General features: G+C 54.2%; 3 protein-coding genes across 14 annotated transcripts in view; 1 reads left to right on the top strand and 2 right to left on the bottom strand.

Moving 5' to 3' along the window:
* The first annotated feature begins 1,137 nt into the window (after positions 1 to 1,137).
* TARBP2 (TARBP2 subunit of RISC loading complex) lies at positions 1,138 to 6,236 on the top strand. Of its 7 annotated transcripts, none has more exons than XM_081084837.1 (9): positions 1,185 to 1,458; positions 2,010 to 2,179; positions 2,918 to 3,020; positions 3,566 to 3,661; positions 4,173 to 4,245; positions 4,459 to 4,576; positions 4,892 to 5,019; positions 5,425 to 5,626; positions 5,792 to 6,236. In XM_081084837.1, exons 1-9 carry the CDS (start codon positions 1,406 to 1,408, stop codon positions 5,947 to 5,949), a joined length of 1,101 nt encoding a protein of 366 aa, XP_080940963.1. In that variant the 5' UTR covers positions 1,185 to 1,405; the 3' UTR covers positions 5,950 to 6,236. The 7 variants fall into 7 exon arrangements, with proteins under 7 accessions (XP_080940967.1, XP_080940965.1, XP_080940963.1 ...); XM_081084842.1 differs by having other exon boundaries at positions 1,338 to 1,458; positions 3,583 to 3,661; XM_081084841.1 differs by lacking the exon at positions 2,918 to 3,020 and having other exon boundaries at positions 1,138 to 1,458.
* A 326-nt stretch (positions 6,237 to 6,562) lies between these two features.
* Positions 6,563 to 7,017, bottom strand: NPFF (neuropeptide FF-amide peptide precursor; the record flags this gene model as incomplete). The annotated part of the gene is given in 4 exon segments (XM_081084836.1): positions 6,563 to 6,680; positions 6,788 to 6,949; positions 6,951 to 6,978; positions 6,981 to 7,017. Coding segments are annotated over 4 exon segments (345 nt in total).
* Positions 7,018 to 15,401: 8,384 nt separating this feature from the next.
* LOC308514616 (cyclic AMP-dependent transcription factor ATF-7) overlaps positions 15,402 to 17,371 on the bottom strand; it is a 111,155-nt gene continuing 109,185 nt past the window's right edge. For all 6 annotated transcript variants that reach the window (XM_081084830.1, XM_081084834.1, XM_081084833.1 and 3 more), the window contains one exon: positions 15,402 to 15,772. In XM_081084830.1, the coding sequence (XP_080940956.1) occupies positions 15,555 to 15,772 (218 nt within the window). In that variant the 3' untranslated portion in view covers positions 15,402 to 15,554. The remainder of the gene's footprint in view (positions 15,773 to 17,371) is intronic.

The following is a 17,371-nucleotide window of genomic DNA, read 5'->3' as shown; positions in this document are numbered from 1 at the left end:
AGCTCCAGCCAATGGGAATCCACGCAGCTCAGTTCCCTCCCCCTTCCGTGTTCCTGGATGACCCCCCAATATTCCCAGATTCTCCTGGACCCCCGCCCCCCCCCCCCCCCGGGCTCAGTCTTCTCTTCCCTGACCCCTGCTCAGAACACTCATTAGAATCGGGTATTTTTCGTGATCTCTTTCTCTGCAAGGTCACAAGGTTTTCCTTCACCTTTCAGTTCAGTGGTTGTGAGACTTTGGGAAGGAGGGACTGGACCTCGGAAAGCCAGATCAGTCGGTTTTAAGAGGCCAAAATTTTCTCTTGCTCTCAACTGAGACCCGAGACCCACGGCCGAGGAGACGAGACCAGCACGTGCTTTCGTCCTTCCAATCCCGTCGTGCCCTTGATTCTCAGGCTCCGGAGGGGTCTCCTGGCCGCCACAGCAAGGCTCACTAGGGTGAACTCGGGCACAGCCACAGAAAGGTTCACTCTAAAAGAGCTTTAGAAGAGAAACGGACACCGACAGGCTGCGGGGCAGAGTTCAATGGGGAGAGAGGTAAAGGACAACCGGGGAAGGAAGCAGGTTCTGTGAGACGAAGGCCCGGACGCCAGGGGCCTGGGCTGAGCGCCCAGGGCGAACTGTCTGAGCCGAACTTGCACTCGGAGGCAGAGGACGGTGCTCTCCGCGCCCAGGTCAGGCCTCCCGTCGCCGACCGCGGACAGTCAGACCCGACAGCAGTCTCACCACGAGCCAATCACAACCTTTCTTCCAGAAAGAGGCGGGGTCAAGGGGACCGACTTTTTCCTTGTCCCTGCCCCTCGGGGGAAGTAACCAATCGCAACACACCAAGAGCAAGTAAGCGCAGTCGGGAATAACCAATTGCGCCGGAAGCTTCTCCTGCAGGCTGGACCCTGCCCCTCCAGCTGCGACAAACGTGACACGCGAGCTCCTGGGTTCGGTAGTTTTCTGAGCGCTCGAAGCCTTGCCCCCCGCACCGCCCCCGCTGGAGTCAGCCCTACCGCCCGCCCCGCCGCTTCCACGGGGCTACTGCGCATGCCCAGAGCCTCCCTCCCACCCCCGCCCGCAGCCAGGGGAGAGGAGGCGCGGAAGGAAGGAGGCGGGATAGTATTTAAAACAAACAACCCACCCTCATCCCGGGGAGCGGCGGTGTAGGGGTCCGCTCCTCCCAGAAGGCGGTGCTGCCTGCGAGGGCGGACCACGCGGAGGGTTGTGGGACGGATAGCTCCCCTGCTGATGGAGACTCATAGAGTCGGGTGGGCGGGGGGACTCCATATCCCAGAATGCCCCACGGCGGGCCCGACCGGCCGCGACTCCGGGCTTGGCCCCGGCCCTAGCCTGTCGGCGGTGTATTGGGGCGCGTGGAGGCAGAAGTCACGGTGGCGCCCGCGGGGACGGAGGAGGGAATGAGTGAAGAGGAGCAGGGCTCCGGCACTACCACGGGCTGCGGGCTGCTCAGGTGAGCGGCCTTGCATCCATCACTGCAGGGCGAAGAGCGTGGCGCTGTGCGGAGGGGTAGCGGCGCGGCCCCAGCATGCACCTGGCCTGAGGGTTGTTCCCGGCAAGCACTGGGGTAGTGGGCCGTGGTTCCCGGCATTCACCCGAGCGGTGGCCACTGCCTCCAGCTCCAAATAGTTTGGGGCTGGTCCGGTTCCCAGACTGCACTGGGGCATTGGGCTTCATGCCCCCGACATTCAGTGCATTTGGTGGGTAACTGGGGTCTTGGCCGCACTGTGTTAGGGGACATGCACTTCTAACCTGCACTCGGGTACAGGATCCCCCCGCCTTAACTGAGACAGGAACAGTGCATTCCCCGCTTGCCCTAGGGCAGTGGACCCTGCTTTCCCAGCCTGCACCTCTACACACTGAACCTAGCCTGTGACTGCTGTACTGCCTGGGGTCCCCTGGACCTTGTGACCCCCATAGTGTGCCTGGGTCTGATATAGCCGTGCTTGGCCAGGTGGGTGCAGAGAGGGGAGGTGTGATGAGGGTCTGTGCCCCTCCCCCCAGTATAGAGCAAATGCTGGCAGCCAACCCAGGCAAGACCCCGATCAGCCTTCTGCAGGAGTATGGGACCAGAATAGGGAAGACGCCCGTGTACGACCTTCTCAAAGCCGAGGGCCAAGCCCACCAGCCTAATTTCACCTTTCGGGTCACCGTTGGCGACACCAGCTGCACTGGTGAGGACGGCGTGGGCCAGCCTCGCTGGGGTGTTCATTCACGGGCCCCACTGGCTTTATTTCTTGGAGTCTCTTCACAGTCCTCCAAGAGCAGTGAGGGAGGGGGCGGTTGCAGGGGGAAAAGCCACTGACTGGATGGGGCGCACAGGTCTGTGAGGAGGTGGGTAGGACTTGGGAGAGTTAGAGGAGCAAGCAAGATTGCCACAGTGATCTGGCCGGTCGTCAGCATCCCAGAGGAAAAGGAGATAGACCGAAATCTCAGCGAAGTTTGGGGAGTGAGTGTCAGCTGTGCTGGGCTCTGCAGCAGGTGCTTAATTCCATTCCTGTTTAGTCTAATCCAGTGATGTAGGTGGTAATTCCCTCGTGTTGACTAGGAGGAGAGAGGCTCAGAGGGATTCAGTGACTGGTGCAAGGTCCCATTCTTAGGAAGTCAGAGCCAGGCTTTGACGCTAGAACCTACCTTATTTCTATTTTCCCAGCCATTTCTATTTACTGAGAGAAAGTGCTTCCCAAAGGAAAGTAAGGCAGAGAAAGAATCTCCACCAGGGTGTCTGAGCTCAGGACCACTCTGCCTGGCATGGCTTGATTTGGGGAGCTCCCAGAACACTTCCAGCCTTGGACAGGGGGAGGTCAGTGAGAAGGAGCTTGGTTGCCTCGCTGTAGCTGTGAGGAGAGAGGCTGTGGGATGCTGGTTTCTCTTCCAGTGACCTCCAGTATTGCCCACGCCCCCTCTCTCAGGTCAGGGCCCCAGCAAGAAGGCAGCCAAGCACAAGGCAGCTGAGGTGGCCCTCAAACACCTCAAAGGGGGGAGCATGCTGGAGCCGGCCCTGGAGGACAGCAGGTGAGGGAGGAACAGCTGAGGCATCCTAGAGGCCCTGCCAGGAACCCAGGCCCCTGCGTCAGCCCCTTTGCCCAGCAGGCCTGACCTGGTGACACTCAGCCACCTTGACCTTCTCTTCCTGAGTTTCCTCTGGACCTGAGCAGGGCGCTTCCAGGGGGGAATGGCCAGCTCCACTGAGGGATTGTGGCTGTGGTTTGGGGTTCAGGCTAAGGAGGGAGAGGGGGGGAGGCTGAGGCTGGAGGGAGTTGCCTTCTCTGTCTAGCAAGATATCCTTCCCTCTTCTGCACTGAGGTTGGATTTTTTTGCTCCTGTCGTTCTTGGGTAGAGAGACCCTCTTTCTCCTTTCCTCAGTCTTTTTGATCCCGTGTTTGGCAAGCAAAGGATCCCAGGAGGAAGAGCTGGTGGTTGAGCTTCCCTGAGTCTTTGACTCGAACGGGAAGGAGTTTCTTAGGGGATGAGCGGGTCAGGAGGACCTGGGTCCCCCGCCCTTTCCCTGTCCCCGCCCCACAAGGGTGTGAAGCAGAGGCTCCCTTCCCCTCGGGAAGTTCTTTTTCTCCCTTAGACTCTTCACTGCCTGAGGACGGTCCGGTTTTCACTGCTGCAGCGGCTGCTACTCCTGTTCCATCTGCTCTCCCAGCCAGGTATCTTGTGTCTTCTGACTGCCTGAGGGGGGAGGAATGGGTCCTGGCCCCTGGCCCCTGGCCCCCAGCCCTTGGCCCCGGCTGGTCAGGCCTGAGGAAGTCTGAGAGTAAACAGGCTGGAGTAGTTGGGGACCAGAGTTCGAAGAATTTGCACCAGCTGGTCAGCTCTTGGGACAGGCGGTCACCAGTGATTTGAAATGGCCCTGTGGGTGATGTTTGACCCATGTTAAGGGTCTTGCAGGCCCCATGATCATCCTGTGTTTGAGCCCCATCCGGTGCCTCCAGGGTCTGGATAGACAGCCCCTCTCCCACTGTCCTGGCGAGGTGATGATCGCATGTTCCAGGAAATTGAAGTGGGCCTGGGACCTGGAGGAGGCCTCACTTGCAGGGGAGCGGGGAGGAAGGAGGCTGGAAGTTGGAGTGGGGGGAACCGAAACGAGGCTGAGGACTCCTGGGCTGCAGCAGGAGAAACTAGCCCCTCAGCTTTGGCCCTGGACCCCTTTTCCTTCAGGAGCCCCCCCATGGAGGTGCAGCCCGCTGTCTCCCCTCAGCAGTCTGAGTGCAACCCTGTTGGTGCTCTGCAGGTGTGCCCCCTCCTCATTTCCTGTGCATGCCCGTCCTCCCTTGCACCAGGGGCCCTGAGGGAAGGTTTTGGGGGGCGTTTGCCCTTCCTGAGGGCTTTTTTTCACCCCATTTATTCCTCTTCTAGTCTGTAATCTGAGGCTCCTAGGGTAGGAGGGAAAGGATGTTTGGACTCTTCTCACTCGGCCTGTCCACCCATATTTCTCCCTTCCAAGGAGCTGGTGGTGCAGAAGGGCTGGCGGTTGCCTGAGTACACGGTGACTCAGGAGTCCGGGCCAGCCCACCGCAAAGAGTTCACCATGACCTGCAGAGTGGAGCGCTTCGTTGAGATTGGTAACTGGGCAGAAGGGCGTTCTTGCAGCTCCTGTCCCCCAACACTCCAGTCCTGGCCACAGGCGGCGCCTGGCTTCTCTCTGCTACAGCCCCGCGCTTTTGGCTGAGACCCCAGCTTAGCTCCTTCCCCTGAGCTTCTTCCTTGCGCCCTGTCTTCCCCCCTCTCTGGCCAACCAGATTCTTAGGTGCCAGGCAGGTCCTGAGCTCCCCTTTCTAATCGGTATCTCTTTAGGGGACCCTCCACCCAGATTTGAGCCTGGTGGAAGCACTGAGTCTGTTGGGAGTTGTCATCCGTAACCCTCTCCCCACACGCAGGCAGTGGCACTTCCAAGAAGCTGGCAAAGCGGAACGCGGCCGCCAAAATGCTGCTGCGCGTGCACACGGTGCCTCTGGACGCCCGGGACGGGACTGAGGCAGAGCCTGACGACGATCACTTCTCCATTGTGAGTGGCTGGGGGCCCCCTGCCAGGCCAGGGCCCTGGGGACTCAGCTCTGTGACTGGGAGTGAGCCTTCTGGGTCCCAGGCCTGCTTCTGTCCATTTTCCTACGGGAGCCAGGATTCTTGGGGTTCCCGTTCAGCTTCAGCGGTAGGCCCACCTGGTGAGTGCCCTAGGGGAGCTGGTGCAGGCCAGGGGCCTGTAGGCTTTTGTTCCTGCGATGAGGAAGGCAGCTTGGCCGTCCAGTCCAGGGTCTGATAGGGAGAGGGGGTCAAACGGGAATTGACTGAGGGGAGGCAGGCTGGAGGTACCATTCTTTGGGCTATTCTCTCCTGGGACATTAAATGTCTCTTAAATGCCAGGGCCTCCCAGTCCAGTGCTGCATCTTTCTCACTGTTTTCATCTCATCAGGGTGTGGGCTCCCGCCTGGATGGACTTCGGAACCGGGGCCCAGGCTGCACCTGGGATTCTCTGCGCAATTCAGTGGGAGAGAAGATCCTGTCCCTCCGCAGCTGCTCCCTGGGCTCCTTAGGTGCCCTGGGCCCTGCCTGCTGCAGTGTCCTCAGCGAGCTGTCTGAGGAGCAGGCCTTCCATGTCAGCTACCTGGATATTGGTATGGCTAGTTGGGGGGCCGGGGGATGGTGGGGACTGGACCAGAGCAAGTACACATGGGTATAAGGAGTGGGGGGAGGGCATGATGGTGGCACGGATCACAGCCCCCCACCCCCGGTGCTGCCTCGCCACCCAACACTGCCTCCTCCTCTCTCTTGGTCTCCAGAGGAGTTGAGCCTGAGTGGGCTCTGCCAGTGCCTGGTGGAGCTGTCCACACAGCCGATCACCGTGTGTCACGGCTCTGCAGCCACCAGGGAGGCAGCTCGTGGCGAGGCTGCTCGCCGTGCCCTGCAGTACCTCAAGATCATGGCGGGCAGCAAGTAAAGCTCCAGCTGGACTCATGGACATACAGCCTCGCTCCCTGCTCTTCTTGCTCTCGGCCCAGGCCTCTGCCCAGCTCGGGTACCCTCTGGAGGTGCCATCTCTACCTCTGACACAGACTGCCTCCCCGCAGGCCGAGGAGGGCATGGGCCCAGGAGCCAGGGACCACAGTGCCTCAGTGGCCCAGGATCCGTCCTCATGCTACTGGTGGTGATGGAGGGGAATGACACCGGACTGCCCCCTAGAGCCCAGAATAAATGTGCTGCTCCTCGGAACCTTACACCCTGATCTTCCTGTTTCCCTGAGTGGTTGATGGCAGTTTCGTGCCAGATCACCTCCCCTTTGCCTCCCCACCTTGTTCCGCACATGTCCCCGTGCTTGCTTTTCTGGTGGCGGGAGGCTGGGGGCAGTGACTTCTGGGAACCCCATCACCTGTGTTTCTGGAGAGTTTGGTGGAGATGGACTGTGGTTCTTGCCATGGGCTCCCGCCCAGCCCCATCAAGTCTTAGACACAGACACCTGATTTAGAAGCCAGGCAGCTTTATTTGGGGAGGGGGGGGGGATACATGGCACTTTGGGTGTGGGCTTTGCATGCAGATGGATCAAGAGATGAATGTCACTTCTTCCCAAAGCGCTGAGGGGCAGCCAGACTCCAGAACGGGGCGCTCAGCCCCTCCCCAGCTCGGGTAATCAGCCGGTCGTTGCTCCTGGAGCCCTGGGTATTTCTGCCAAACCTTAGGAGAGATCCGTCTTCAGCTGTAGGTCCTTCCAGTCCCTTCTCTAGCCCCCTCCCTTGACCCTCCCCTGGCCCCTGCCTTGCCTGTGTCCCTCTCAGACTCACCTTTGGGGCTGAAACGGGAAAGCGGGGCTCCGGCCGGGTCTCTGCATGGCCTGGAGCAGGGAGAGTAAGAGTGACGCAGGGGCCTCGGCATCCTGTGGCGTGCGGGGTCCGGTGTCTTCCTCCTGTGGCACAGGCACATCCAGCAGGGAATACGGGCAAAGACTGGACATTCAGGTCAGTAGGGGAAGGAGTGGCTTCCAGTGACAAGTTGTAGGAGGCTGAGTAGCCATTTCTTCAAAGGAAGACCCTGGCCACAAGTCCCATGCTGAGGTAGAGAGGAAAAGTGACGTGGGGAGGGGAGCTAACTTACCACGAAGACGTGATCTCCACCCTGGCCCCCTGGTCCTTCAGCGTGGCCCCAGTCTGTTATTAAAAGCAGCACCAGCAGAAGCACTGCTGCCTGCCTGGAATCCATGCTGTCATCTGCCTTCCTCCGGCCACATCTGCCTCTTATACCTGCTGTCCCCCTGCCCGCCACCCCCACCGCAGCTGGAGGGGGAATCTAGAGCAGGCAATGGAAATGCACGGCTCCATTAAGAGCCCCTGAGATCCCCTCCCATGGCCCCTCCGGGACTTCCTGCTCTCAGCCTCCGGCCCTAGCCCCTAAGCCTGGAATTACAGACTTTATTAGATGCATAAATCCTGTCTCCAGAGCTTGAGAAGCATCATTAATTGCAGATGCTTTGTCAGCGCCAGGCCCTGGGGGGCCTTTAAGAACCCCCAATCCCTCAACAGGTTGGAGAGCTCCAATTGATCACCTCCTCCTCTCTTCTAACTTGTAGAATAAAAGCATAAATAAAGCCCTGTCAGGAAGGGCTAGGTATTGTGTCCTGGAACAGAGGGAGTGGGGAGAAGAGTTAGGGTCAGAGGTGGCCGGGATGACCCAGCCAGGGTCCCTCCCCTCATGGCTGCAGCCAGGGTCACCCAGCCCATCCACACCCCTGCATATGTGCCTCTTAGAGCCACTACTCTGAGATTTGCCTGTGGATAGGAAAATGAGATGCAGAAGGGAACAAAACGAAAGTGGGGAGCTCACAGAGTGGGGATTGCTTCAAATCTTTGTAGATGGACCCCCTCCTCACTAGAGGGCAACTGCTTGCTTAGGACCTGCCTCACCTGGCGCTCGGGAGCCATCCCCGCAGCTGAGGCACTGCTGCCACCCTGTGGCCACAGCTCCACATTGTCAGGCCCAGCCATTTCCTTTTCTGGACTAGAGCTCTTTGAAGGACCAGGTGGATGGAGGTGCCTAGGGCCCTGATTCTGTGGAGTTCCAGACAGGCAGGGGCAGAATCCAGGGGCTGGACTATGATTTTGTCCACTTCGCTCTAGTCACCCCGCCTCCGCCTGGCTCTGACCTACTGGGGCGCGAGACTAGAATCCAGCCTTGGGAAATACCTGCTTCTCAGGAAGGGGTCCTTCAAGTCACCTGGTGCCCTTTCCCTTCCGATCCTAGGATCCCCCCCACCTCCCCCCTAATAGTAATGTCCCATCCTGGAGAGGTGCCATGATGTAAGGAGCCTGTGCCCGGCCTTGGCAGCTGTCTACCTCTGACCGGCAGTTTCTTCACCCAGAACACGGCGACATGAAGAACTGCTTCCTAGGACGAGCATTATCTGAGCCACTTCTGGTCGTCCATCCAGTAGAGGATCTGACAGAGCAAGCGTCCTCAGAACGCTGGCTGTGAGGAGCTGACACACCCGAGTCCCGGGAACTTACCATCTCCTGGGTCTTCGCAGCTGTGTCCTTGCACTGAGCTGGTTTCCGTCTCCTTGTGGCCTCCACCAGAGGGTCTTAGTTTTGCCTCTTAATTCTCACAGATCATCTCTCCATTCTTTCACGTATGCAAGCCTTTCACAGGTTTGAAGACATTTCATTCTTCTACTCTATAGTCTTTTTTTGTTCAAGGGGAGGCGTCTCTCTTTAAGTAAGGCATTTGTAAACCAACATGTCCTTTGGGCAGGTAGATTAGATCAGGTTTTGATCTGGATGCTCTAGACACTACGTTTCTATGAACGCAGCCTAAGCTAGGGGACCTTTCTGTGAGCTTGTCTCACGCTGGTCCCAAGCACGGAACCTGGCATTCAGCACTGCATCTTGCAGTTCCACCACTTCTTAAAGGGGAGAATTAAGACCATAGGTAGATGGTTCTTCTGTGGGAAATGGATCTGGCCCCAAAGAAGTCCAGAGCAGAGTGTGGGGAGCACTACAAAGAGCAGGTCTGGGGTCCGACGGAATTCAATTTTAATCCCAGCTCTTGGCACTTCACTGTGTGCCTTGGGGAAGTGTCTTAACCTTAACCTCACTTCATCATCAATAAAATGAGGCGACTACTCCTATTATCAAGAGATTGCTATGAACAATAAGTGATGCAAAGCATCTAGCTCTCCATTTAGCACAGAGCAGGCACTCAATGTTTACCACCCTGCTGCGTCCCCTCTAGTTCTCTGATCACCAAGCACACCACTATCTGAGCTGAGGCTACAAGAAATGAGCTGATCTAGCTGGCTTCCGATGTTCAGGATGGAGGTGACTGGTCTCCTGTGGTTAGTAGTTGGAATGGGTTGATTCTGCTCTCATGGGAAACTGCCCTGCCTTCAGAGTCTCATCCCAACCCTCCCAAACCTCTTCATCTTGGCTTCAGGATCTGGCTTTCGGCAACTTCCTCTCTGACCCTTCTCTGGCCCTCCATGTGTTCCTGATCACAACACAATGAAGACCACGACTGCCTTTCCTACTTGTAAGTTAGGAGACTCAGTCTCCCTGTTTGTGTCAATTAATCCCGACATCAGCCACAGTTTCTTAGAAAATTTCTCTCCTATTGGGAAACCCAGAGACACCTGCCATCTCCTGGTCAAGTTCTTCAGCCTGGCTCACTCTCCGCGCTTGTGATAGTTACTAAGGAATACACCGATCCAATTAGTAGTGACTGCCCTACACCTCCATACTCCATATGGTTCCTAGGCATTATCTCTTGTTCTTTCTTTTCTTTTTCTTTAATATGTTTTTACTGATTTTAGAGAGAGAAAACGCTGATCGGCTGTCTCCTGCACCCCCCTCACTGCAAGCCCACACCCACAACCCGGGCATGTGCCCTGACCAGGAATCGAACCGGCGACCTCTTGGTGCATGAGAAGATACTCAACCAACTGAGCCACACTGGCCAGTGCTACCTGTTTTTCTTGAGAACTCTCTTACCTGCTCTCTAACCAACGCCGGCCCCTCCAGTGCCCATAGAATTTATACAATCATAGAAAGGTTCTCTTCTGGTCTCTGTGCATTCCACCGTCATGTTGTAAACTTCTTGAAGATAGGGCTTATTTTTGTTGTTTTAAAAAAATTGTTGGGGGTGGGGGGTGGGTACAAAACACTGAAAGGTGAGAGGACACTTGCTTTTCAAACACCATCTCATCCTCCATCCACATAAAGCACACACCTCCTCTAGTGAGTGCTCCCATGATGCTCTGGGCCCTTGCCCCCAGGGCAGTGCACAGATCTGAGCCCTGCCTTCGGTTGTGTTATGTATTTATATAAGCCACCACCTTCTCTAGACTGTGTTTTCACTGCGTAAAAAGGAAGGGTAAGAATCCCAGCTCCTTCTGTTTTAAGAAATGGGAAAGTGAGGAAGATCAGACGTGAAAGCCCAATGAGTCCCCAGGAAGTGAGTGGGACTTGTAGATCAGAGGATCGAAACATCAGACATAACAGTGGTTCTCTCGAGAGTTTAATGTTATATTTGCAGCATAAATAAGGCACAATATATGTCAGGGCAAGGGAGAGGGGGAGGCCTGGCTGGGGTAGCTGCGGAGTGGCAAGGGGAAGGGAAGAAGGGACGGGGAGGGAGAACGGAGCGAAGACTCTGTCTCAGCCCGTCCCGGGGGATTGTGAGCCTGCTCACAGGGGTCATGCTGGATGGGGTGGAGGGGAAAGGGAGACCATGGTTTTGTAACAAAATAGCCTGTAGCACTGCATGCTCCCACCTGTCAAAGACCACCACTGGGGAGCCTCAGACCCCCAGTGGAGTTCCTTGATGAGATGGAGAGGTTTTGCTACATGTCAAAGATATACAGATGAGCAGAGATATAACCATAGATACACACTGCTTTCTTTTCAACAGATACTATAGCAGGAGGCTGCAGCATCTGCTGCTGGGGCCGGAGGCTCGTCTCCCTGCCTGAAGGGGTATGTGTGTGTGAGAACTGAACAGCTAAATTCCAGCTGGTCCTTCCTGTAACAGAGTGTGGAGTGACCAGTCTGCAAGGGAATATGGGACAACACCTGCCCAGACCGATGCAGGACAGGGTTTAGGGATAAGTAGGATGAAGACAAACCTGGATTTCAAGATGAATGATGTGGTTGTTGTTTTAATGGGGGTGAAGAGGAGGACTGGAGGAAATGTTCGTGCTAAGGCAGAGGATGGTACTCATAGTCTTGACCTCCTCCAAGAACTTCCGAGCTTGCTCTGGGGGCGGTTCTCAGACTTCAGTGTGATAAGAACCACTCGGAGTGCTTGTTAGAGCCCATCCCCAGGGTTTCTGATTCAGCAGGTCAGGGGTGGGGCCCAAATGTGCATTTCTCACAAGTTCCCAGACGCTGGTGCTGCTTGCCCTGGCCCATGTGCTGAGAACCATCGCCCGGAGGGAAAGGCAGTGAAACCAGTGCTCATAGCCATTTCTTACAGCTACAACCTCACTCTCCAGCAGCAGCTGATGCCGGTGAGATCTCTGTGCTACCAGCCCCCATTAAAGCCAGCCCTACCAGCTACAACACAAACCTGCCTCTACAAAGGACATAAGCTGCCTTAACCTTCCCTACTCTCCCAGCCTTTCCTCATTCTTTTCCCAAAAAGAGATGAAGTGGTACAAAGTGGGAATGGTGGCCAGCAGCCACCTATGCTCATTCCAGCTGGGTCAGCACCCTGGGAGGGGATTTGTGTCTGTGTGCACGTGTGTGTTGTAAACAGAAACAGAATCAGTTCTGTACGCTGAGGGGAGATTAAGGTGTGGGAGGTTGAGGATCCTCACTTATCTTATTCCTCCCTCCGCCCCTGTCAAACAAAAGTCTACAGAAAGCATAAAGAGCACATCAACAAAGGCATATGTGATATAGCTAGAAGGACTGGATTCTAAACAGACTGGTTATGAAATAAAAAACAATACTTTTCCTTCCTGTGTATACAATGTACAATACTAACGGGAAATAATGACGTGGGGATGGAAAGGAAGTTCTGAAAGGGAGAGCTTTTGGGGGGAGAGCTGTCTCAGGGTAGCACCTTTAATGGAGCCTCTCAGTGTGGGACACGGGCCTCAGAAGCCGGAGGAGAATACCTTGTGTCTGCCTGGTGGGCAGGCTGTAAACAGGCCTGGCTATGACGCAGCACCCCGCCTAGGAGTGGTGCTGGAGGGCAGGGAATCAGGAAAGGAGCCAAGAACAGCACAACAGGCACAGGATGGCAACAAGATGAGGTTCGGTTAGGTCACCTCTTTTACCACCACTGAGAGTAGATGGTCTAGTCTTAGGGCCAAGAAGAGGAGTAGAAGCTGAAGGAAGCCAGATCTGGGTTACACAACCAACAGGGGGAGAGTCAGTAAAGAAGTGCCTGCCCTTTCCGTCTCGCCTAGCTGTGGGGAAGCTTCTCAGGCTTTTCAGCTCTAAGCATGCTTTCAAGGAAATGGGCAGAAGCCTGCACACCACACCCGGTTCTGGCCCCTTGCTCTAGGTCAGGGGTGGGGAACCTTTTTCCTACCAAGGGCCATTTGGATATGTATAACATCATTCAAGGGTGATAAAAATTATTAACTTAGCCATCTATATCTGGTTAAACATTTAATTAACTCACCCCTAATGCCTTGCCAAGTCCAGACCAAACGATTCCATGGGCCTTCAATGGCCTGCGTGCCGGACGCCCCCACCCCTGCTTCTGGCCTTGCGTGTCTAGCAGCTATGTCTCTGGAGTAAAGTAAGAGGCCTGGTCTGCGTTCTCGTGGAAGAGTCCTAGGGCCCACACCCCAGCTCCTTTCAGGAGTGTCTCCCCTTGGCTCCCTAGGCAACCAAAAAGGGCTAAGTAACACCCTCCATGATGTTTGGTTCTGGTCCAGATGAGTCTGGAAGGCAAAGAGCAGGGAAGAGTGGCCACATGGCTGGCAGCAAGGACAAGGCCGGTAACATTCCCCTTGATGTAAGAGAGGCTTCCCGGTAAGCAATTGCTCTGTCTCCGTAGTGAGACCGAGGACCAACCGAAGAGCTGTCTGGAGGCTTGTCCTGCCCCTTCCTCGTCACTGCTGCTTTTCTGCTGAGGGTCTGTCAGTGCCCCTCCTATGAGTCCCCAGTGCTAACTTCCCACCGATGAAAATGAGATTAGACATGGGGTTAATTAAGGAACGAGCTGAGACCCTCTACGTAAATGAGCCATCCTACGCAGGGGCAGATGGCAGGACAGCCTCCTCCAGCGCCCAGCAGCGAGGCAGGGCCTGTGTGAGATTCTTCACTTGAAACACACTTGACTGAAGGGGAAGAAAATAGTGAAAGGTCTTACGAAGGCTCCTTAGGAGCCATAAACTCAGTCAAGCTTAAGGGCAAGGCTGCTGGTGGGAAATCAATAGAATAAAAAACTGAAACAAACTAAAGCAGACGAGTCTGGGAGCAGCGTCTGAGAGCCCTGAGCACGAGTTACGGCTGTGAATTTTACAGGCGAGTGGAGTCCCCGGAGGCGGAAACCTGCATCCTGACCATCTGCCATGCCATTTGCTAATCTGAGTCACCTCAGGGGCTGTTCCTGCTGGGTCCCGGGTGGTAGAGGGTGAGAAAACCACGTTTCTCTCCTTTCTCTTCACCAGGTGTGGCTTGTTCAGCACCGGCTCTGAAAGGGGAAATTAAAAACAATGCAGCAGAACATGTCACCTGACTGGCTCACCAGTTTATCACTGAGGAGATGGCAATCTTGTAGCTTAGAACATTTCCTCGTTCCCCTATGCCAGCCAATTTTGGAAGACAAAATAACAAAGGAAGTTGGGAGTTATCTGTATGTGTGTTTAAGATGGAGGTAGAGAGATGGAGAAAAGGACATTCTTGGCTTTGGCAGATGGCAGAAGGTGGCTCTGGGACAATTGGAAGGGTTTCATACTGAAGAGCTACTAAAGCTGACATACCTATCCACAGGCCCCTGGCTTTGGATTGCTTCCTATGGCCCTGGTAGAAATTGCATAGTTCAGAGCCAAAGGAAGATGAGAAGTCTTCATGGGGAAGAAAGAGAGACCAGAGGGATGAATTTCTTCCTCTGTAACCCAACTTTTCAAAGTGAGAACGGCTGAGAGCAATAGTCACCAATTTCCCAGGCAGGCTGGACCTTTCAACAAGCAGGGTTCTTGTGCTGAGATCAGTACTGTACCTGCGCCTGCCTCCGCCCCCCCCCCCCCAACCTCCCCCATCCAACCTTGTACTCAGAAGCCCTCCCAGGACCCTGGCTATGATGCCTGAGTGCTGGGGTTGGCCTATGGAGAAGCACTGCATCCAGGGGGCAAAAAGCAGAAAAGAGCCGAAGAGAGACTAGTGGCCAGGCTACGAGCTGAAAGAGAAAGACGGGAGGTCCAGGGGGCGTGGGACACTTGTGAACCCTAGCTCGGAGAAGAAGACAGACGTGTGAGGCTGGGACGGGGGAAAGTGAGGGACAGCCTCCCTGGGCTGCACCTGAACCAGCCGTGGAAGAGAGAGGCATTAACGTGGACAGGAGAACGAAGAGGGAGAGGCAGAAGCGGAAAGCTGACCAAAAGGAATATGTATGCTTTGGTCAGACAACTCTTGTACAACACAAAGAATCCCTCCATTGACCTGAGGGAACAAGATTTCCTGCCTGACCTGATGATTAGACTGAAGGATGGAGCAGGGAGGGGAGGAGTCAGCCAGTCAGATCCTGGCTCTTCCCCTTTTCACTACCAAGCCATATCTAATAAGGCCACCAGGTGAGACTGCAAGGCTTAGTGGGAAGTAGAAAAGAGCCCACCACTAGACTGGGAAAGCTCAAGAGACAAAATGTGGCATCCAAATGGCTCTGGGAGTAGATTAAAAAGGACTAGAACTCTTGGGGTTTTGTTTCTTTTTCCTTTTTTTGGTTTTTGTTTGTTTTGGTAGAAGACAGGGAGAAGGGCTAAAGTTTATGGAAGAGCTGGAAAAAATATTGCTACTTCATACATCAAAGGTAACTTTACAATCTCCTTAAGTGAGTATTTTGACTAGACTTTTGGATGAGTAAAAAGGGATATAAGCAGCTACTGGGACACAATGTCCTGAGTCCATGAGGGCGCTGGAGATGGGTTAGCAGGTGATACTCCATCAATTCTGGCTCTCTCTAGCAGGTAGTGACATGCTGCTAAGGAACAAGAAGGTAACAGTTATGGCTTATTGGGAAGAGAGGAAACTGGGAAACCTGAAACCTGGAAGTGCAAGGGTTAGTGTTAACAGAGAGAAGCACAGGTGCGTGGGCAGGGCGACTGACTGTTCAGACCATCTGGAAGGGCCTTTGGCTGTGAGGACATCAGAAACCCCCGCTTAGGGGATGATCTATGTGGCTCTGGGGCTGGGAGGCTCCTAGTACAGGTGTCAACGTACACAACCATGTGGCTGAAGAGAAAAGCCCCACATCTGTCCTTTACTCACAACACACAGTCCCCTCCCCATACTGCCATGTCCAGGACAGCTGGGAGGGGATAAGATGACATTTCTTGGCTCTTGAATGGGCGAGCTCTGGCTGGGGGCCTCTCCACCAGGGGAGGCATCATCTGCCCGCAGACTGGGACTGTGGAGTCATAATCACATGCGACTGCATCGGCATGCTCAGGTCTGTCCTTTGGCTGGCCATCTGCGTGAGGACTGAGGTGGCCACGGCCTCAGCTGCAGAGCGAACGCTGAGACCGTTGCTGGGCGCGGTGGCTGAGCTGTGCTGGATCACGGGGGCTGGAGAACCCGTCGGCTCCGAGCTTTCCTTGGGGCTTTCTGCAGGGAAGGAGGGCAAACAGCAGAGAGCAAGTGGTTAGAAGACAGAATGGGGAAACAGGCGAGACTACCTTTTGCCACAATTCTAAAGCAGGCCAAAGGAAAAGGAAGCCTATCTTTTTTTTGATTGGGGAGAAACTTCCCAGAATCTTGGCTTCTAAGCTATGAATGAGCTAGGAAGCAGTAAGCCGTGAGAGGGGAAATAAAAACTAAACAAGCTAACCTACCTGTTCCAATAAAGCGAATCCCCAACATGCTAATTACACTGTCTGGCTTCTAGGTCTCTGTATGCAGTTCATTACCCTACCGCAGTGGTCGGCAAACTGCGGCTGGGCAAACCATGGCTCGCAAGCCAGATGCGGCTCTTTGGCCCCTTGAGTGCGGCTCTTCCACAAAATACCAACTTCTGCGCATGGGCCACGAAGTTTCAGTCGCACTGTCCGCACGCGCCCGCACGTGGTATTTTGTGGAAGAGCCACGCTCAAGGGGCCAAAGAGCCGCATGTGGCTCGCGAGCCTCGGTTTGCTGACCACGGCCCTACTGGAACAGTCTTCTTAGTCATGTTTTTAAAGGTGATTTTTGTTGTTGTTGTTATTTCTCACCCGAGGATACTTTTTCCATTGGTTTTTTTTAGAGAGAGTGGAAGGGAGAGAGAGTGAAACATTGATGCGAGAGAGACACATTAATTGGTTGTCTCCTGCACACACCAGGACCAGGTACGTGCCCTTGACCAGGAGCTGAAGCTGGGATGCTTTGTGCATGGGTTAATGCTCTAACCACTGAACAACCCAGCCAGGATTAAAGGTGATTTAAAATAGCTTTATTTTTAGGTATCCTTTCTGATTAATTCGCACAGGAACTGAATCATTCCGTTCTTTTTTATATTCCTTTAGCATGTATTGCACTATAGGTAAGCCTAATAAATATCAAACTACAATCAAATAATGTCATAAATAATTAGTCCTTGGCCAAGGTTCACTTAATACAACAAACCCCAAAGAGTTTACCCTCCAAGCTATTACTTAGCTAGGTATTACCGATTTAAAATATTTACGATGAGTTACGCCACTCCACCTAATGTAACAATAACATTTCACTAAACACAAATATCTGAACTGCATACTGATAACTCCATGTTGCTCCTCAGTCAAGGAGCTTTCTTAAATGGCAGACAGCCTCGACGGCTGCTTAAATAGAGATGTATGGAATGAGGGAAAACTTCCAATAGTCAGTCTACTTTTGACCTGAAGAATGCCTGAGTCTTCTTTTAGAATCTGTGAAGCCTTCTTTGTTGCACTCAGGAAAGTAACTATCTCACTGCTTGTGCTGTCAGAGCACACATTCATTTATTCATCACATATTTACTGAGCATCGTCCATGCCAGGCACTGGGGTACATAAAGAATAAAACGGTAGCCCTGTCCTTAGGAAGCTCCCAGTCTAAGGGCTTTCTTAACAGGGATATCTGTGCTTACCCTACTAACAGGTTGACATGTTTATCTCCTCATAGCCCTGAATCTCTCAGAGGTAGAGACAGTGTCTCATTTGTATTGTGTTAAATACCTACTATAATGTCTACATCATAAAGCAGGAACTACAT

The sequence above is a fragment of the Myotis nattereri genome (genome assembly GCF_964212035.1).
Source record: "Myotis nattereri genome assembly, chromosome: 2".
In the NCBI taxonomy this organism is placed as follows: Eukaryota; Metazoa; Chordata; class Mammalia; order Chiroptera; family Vespertilionidae; genus Myotis; species Myotis nattereri.
Note: the sequence above shows the minus strand (reverse complement) of the source record. Positions and strands in the feature narration are given on the sequence as shown.